This window comes from Antrostomus carolinensis, unplaced genomic scaffold (assembly GCF_000700745.2).
Source record: "Antrostomus carolinensis isolate BGI_N321 unplaced genomic scaffold, ASM70074v2 scaffold18723, whole genome shotgun sequence".
In the NCBI taxonomy this organism is placed as follows: Eukaryota; Metazoa; Chordata; class Aves; order Caprimulgiformes; family Caprimulgidae; genus Antrostomus; species Antrostomus carolinensis.
Window position 1 is genome coordinate 4,006 of NW_010303350.1, and position 3,948 is coordinate 7,953.

The 3,948-nt window shown below is 47.3% G+C and overlaps 1 protein-coding gene across 1 annotated transcript; it reads left to right on the plus strand.

Annotated features, from left to right (window-relative positions):
- The first annotated feature begins 215 nt into the window (after nt 1–215).
- Nucleotides 216–3,467, plus strand: LOC104521932 (mitochondrial uncoupling protein 4-like). The gene is made up of 3 exons (XM_010164072.1): nt 216–318; nt 1,845–2,036; nt 3,379–3,467. Exons 1-3 carry the CDS (start codon nt 216–218, stop codon nt 3,465–3,467), a joined length of 384 nt encoding a protein of 127 aa, XP_010162374.1.
- The last annotated feature ends 481 nt before the right edge of the window (nt 3,468–3,948 follow it).

Genomic DNA, 3,948 nt, shown 5'->3' on the forward strand with positions numbered 1-3,948 from the left:
CCCGCTGAGCAGGAGTCTCTTGTGTCACTGCAGAAGGACCCTGCAGCTCTGCAGGAGGCACTTGGGTTGCTGCCGTTCCTGGTGCTGGCTCTGGAGAAACATGACCTTCAGCCATTTGTCTCCTAAATGGCCTAGAATAGAGCTGAGCTAGGGTCTGCTTTTCCTCCAGACCCTCGCAGGGTGGCTGGTTAGCCTTGTTTCATGTTAGACGCTAGATGTCACCTACAGAAGAAGAGAAGAGCTTACCTCTTCCAGAGAGATGGCCCCGAGTCAGCAAATTTGCTCTGTCAGCCTGTGCAGCGGCTGTGGCAGAACTAGGTACAGCTCACCCTGATTTTCCGAAAGGGAAGGGGATCAAAATTTACTTACAGGGGGAACTTCAGTCCTTGGATGCCTCATTTCTTGGTGTTTGCTCCGGATTTTCCGCTCCAGCAAATCTGTTCATTCCAATCTGCTCATGGTGATTTCTCCATAATTTAAGCCTTGGAAGTGTTTTATGGCAGCTGACTGTGGCTGGAGGGAGGGGTTTTTCAGGTGGAAATCTTTGCTTCCAAACCCGAAGAGTTGCGGTCACAACAGAGCAGCTGTGACTCATTGAAGTTCTGCACTTGCTGGGTTTCTCTGTAAGAAAAACTAAAGAAGCAAAGACGATGTGTTAATTAGTAGCAAGGGGCTGACTTCTTCAGGAATTTGCTTTGCACAGTTAATGCAGGTTAATCAAAGAGAAGTTGAATCTGATGTTTCTGCTTACGGTGGAGATGTCTGTGAAGATGAAGTATAGTGAACTGCTTGCTGAAATGCAGGAAGGAAACACCCTGGCACCTGCGTAGCACTGCTTTGTGATCTTCTTTGGAATATTTCTCAGCATGAGAAATTATTCTGTATAATTATTCTATATAATTTCTACAAGCTTTTACAGGCTTGTTGCTTTTTACAATCTGTTGCATTGCTCTAATGATTTGTAACTTTTCACTCTTTGCTACTCTTTGAACATGAATACTGAGCTTAATGCACAACTAGACTGTAAATCTCCTGAGACTGCATTCCTGTGGTACCTCTGAGTCCTGCTCTGGAAGGACCCTATAGCACGGTGTGTTCAGAGATATCAAACCAAAGATACCTCAGCTCCTGGGAACTCACCGCCTGAGCCAGGCTGGGAAGGTCCATCACCCTGTGAGACACCTCTGGCCTGGAACTGAGATTAGAGGCAGCAAGTATGTACTCAGTATGAGTTTCAGGAGCAGGCCTGGAAAGCTGAGGTGGAGGTGGACCACCTTCCCCGGCCACCAGTGATTCCAGTGAGAGAAGTAACAGGCTAAATCAATTTCTGTGTCTGCATCAGCAAAGCAGCATGTCTTTAGGTGGTTTGTAGGACAGATGTTCACTTGCGTGGGTGTCTGCACTACAAGATAGCCATTGTGGAGTTGTTCCTGACTCTAATGTTTGCTGCCACCGTGCTGGGCAGAATTGGAGAAGCCACATGCTCAGTAAGAGATCTGACTGATCTTTATTCAGGGGGAGCCACTGGAATAGGATTTTAAATCCAGAGTCTCTTGGAAAGCGTGTGTATTCCGTAACAAATCTGCAAAAAGAAATAAGGGAGAAAGACTTGGTGTTTGATGGGAATGTATTTGGGTTACTCGTGCCCAGAGACACTTTTAACAGATCTGGATGTGAATCTCCTGTTCTCCATCAATCACCTGCACCAGTTCTGTACCTGCTGATGCTTCCACATCCCCCTTGGCCACCTGGTAGGGGAGATTGTGGTGCAGATATTACCAGCCTGGTAGGTCTCCTCACAGCTGCACCCATAGTCACGTTTGTTCCTTGCTCTTTCTCCTCAGTGACATTTCCCCTGGATCTCACAAAAACTCGACTGCAGATCCAAGGTGAAGCTGCTGCTCATCGCGATGGAGCTGCTGCTGGACAGGCGATTCCTTACCGTGGCATGCTGCGCACCGCGGCTGGCATCGTGCGAGAGGAGGGCTTGGGAAAGCTCTGGCAAGGAGCCACACCGGCCATCTACCGCCACATAGGTGATTATCTGCTCACGATGGGACAAGTTTGGGTCCTGCCTTCTGTGGCCAACAGTCTTTTGGTGTGAGCTTGCTACATCTTCTTGTACTTTAAATATACCTGCGAGGACTTCTTCAGTCTACCCTGCAATCCCACGGGATTCTGGCTCATCATCCTCTCATCCCTCTCTTGCCTGTTCCCTCACAGCCTTAATCTGGCTTCTGGGAAAACAAAATATAACTTCCCTGTCATCTTTGCAGGAAGGTCTTCAGTGCAAGCAGGCACTCAGAGTCCTCAGAACAATAAATATCTCTTATTTGAGGGAAGTGGGGACGGGCTGGGAAAAAACCATAAGGTTGCAAGTGCTATGATGAAGAAATGCATCAGGGGTTTGGCCACAGGTAACAGCTTTCTGGGTTTTATTTGGAAATATGGTGACAGCAACAAACCTCAAAAGCACTTGTGGGAAGTTTTTTGCTTGGCAGCAGCTGAGAGGGAAGCAATGTGGTTGCATCTCCTTAGCATGTGGGCATAAGCCGTCCTGCCTCCTGGCAGACGTGGGGCTCAGCCAGAGAGATTTTTCTGATGGTAGAAAGTTCTGGCTCTGGCATTGCTACCAGGCAGCCCCCTCGCTTTCCTCATTTTGATCAGGAACATGAGAGCAGTGACCAGCTGACCCAGGTAAGCTCCAGAGTGTTTTTTAGTGTGGCCAGCAGGACTAGGGAAGTGATTGTGCCCCTGTACTCAGCACTGGTGAGGCCGGACCTCGAGTGCTGGGTTCAGTTTTGGGCCCCTCACTTCAAGAAGGACATGGAGGTGCTGGAGCGTGTCCAGAGAAGGGCAACGGAGCTGGGGAAGGGCCTGGAGAACAAGTGTGATGAGCAGCGACTGAGGGAACTGGGGTTGTTTAGCCTGGAGAAAAGGAGGCTGAGGGGTGACCTTCTTGCTCTCTAGAGCTCCCTGAAAGGAGGGTGTAGGGAGGTGGGTGTTGGTCTCTTTTCCCAAATAACAAGTGATAGGAGAAGAGGGAACAGCCTTAAGTTGCACCAGAGGAGGTTCAGGTTGGGCATTAGGAAAAAAGTCTTCACTGAAAGGATTGTCAAGTATTGGAACAGGCTGACCAGGGCAGTGGTGGAGTCACCATCCCTGGAGGTATTTAAAGGACGTGTAGATGTGGTACTTGGGGACATGCTTTAGTGGTGAACTTGGCAATGCTGAGTTTATGGTTGGACTAGATGATCATAATGGTCTTTTCCAACCAAACTATTCTATGATTATAAACAATCTCTTGACGTCTCAATCACTGTGCAACCTCCAGAAATGGCAAACCCAAGAATCATCTCCTGCTTTTGTTTTCCTCAGTGTACTCTGGCGTTCGGATGGTTGCGTACGAACATCTCCGTGACTCTGTGCTTGGCAGGTCTGAGGATGAAAGCTTTCCTTTATGGTAATGTTGCATATTTATGTTTTTGCTTGTTTGAAGATTGTCCTTACTGTAGGAGTTCTGCAGCCCTAGAAAGTGTCTTTTCCTCATGGCTCACCTACCCTAAAGAGGGTAAATATACAGTAGAGGTTTAAGCACTGAAATGGAGTTTCTGATTTTAGTCTCAGGGCAGTATCTTTCATTTAGCTGTAAACAGGACTAAGAAATATTGAAATAAGTTTCTCAGATTAGTGAGAATAATCATTTCTCTATTATTAGTCCCTAGTTAATCCTATGGATGAGGCTTTGAGCAACCTGGTCTAGTGGAAGGTGTCCCTGCTGATGGCAGGGGGGTTGGAACTGGATGATCTTTAAGGTCCCTTCCAACCCAAACCACTCTATGATTCTATGATTCTTTAACTAATCAAGCTCTCAGTGATATACTTTTATAATCACACACACTATCATATCCAATGAAGTATTTTCACAGAATCACAGAATGTTGGGGA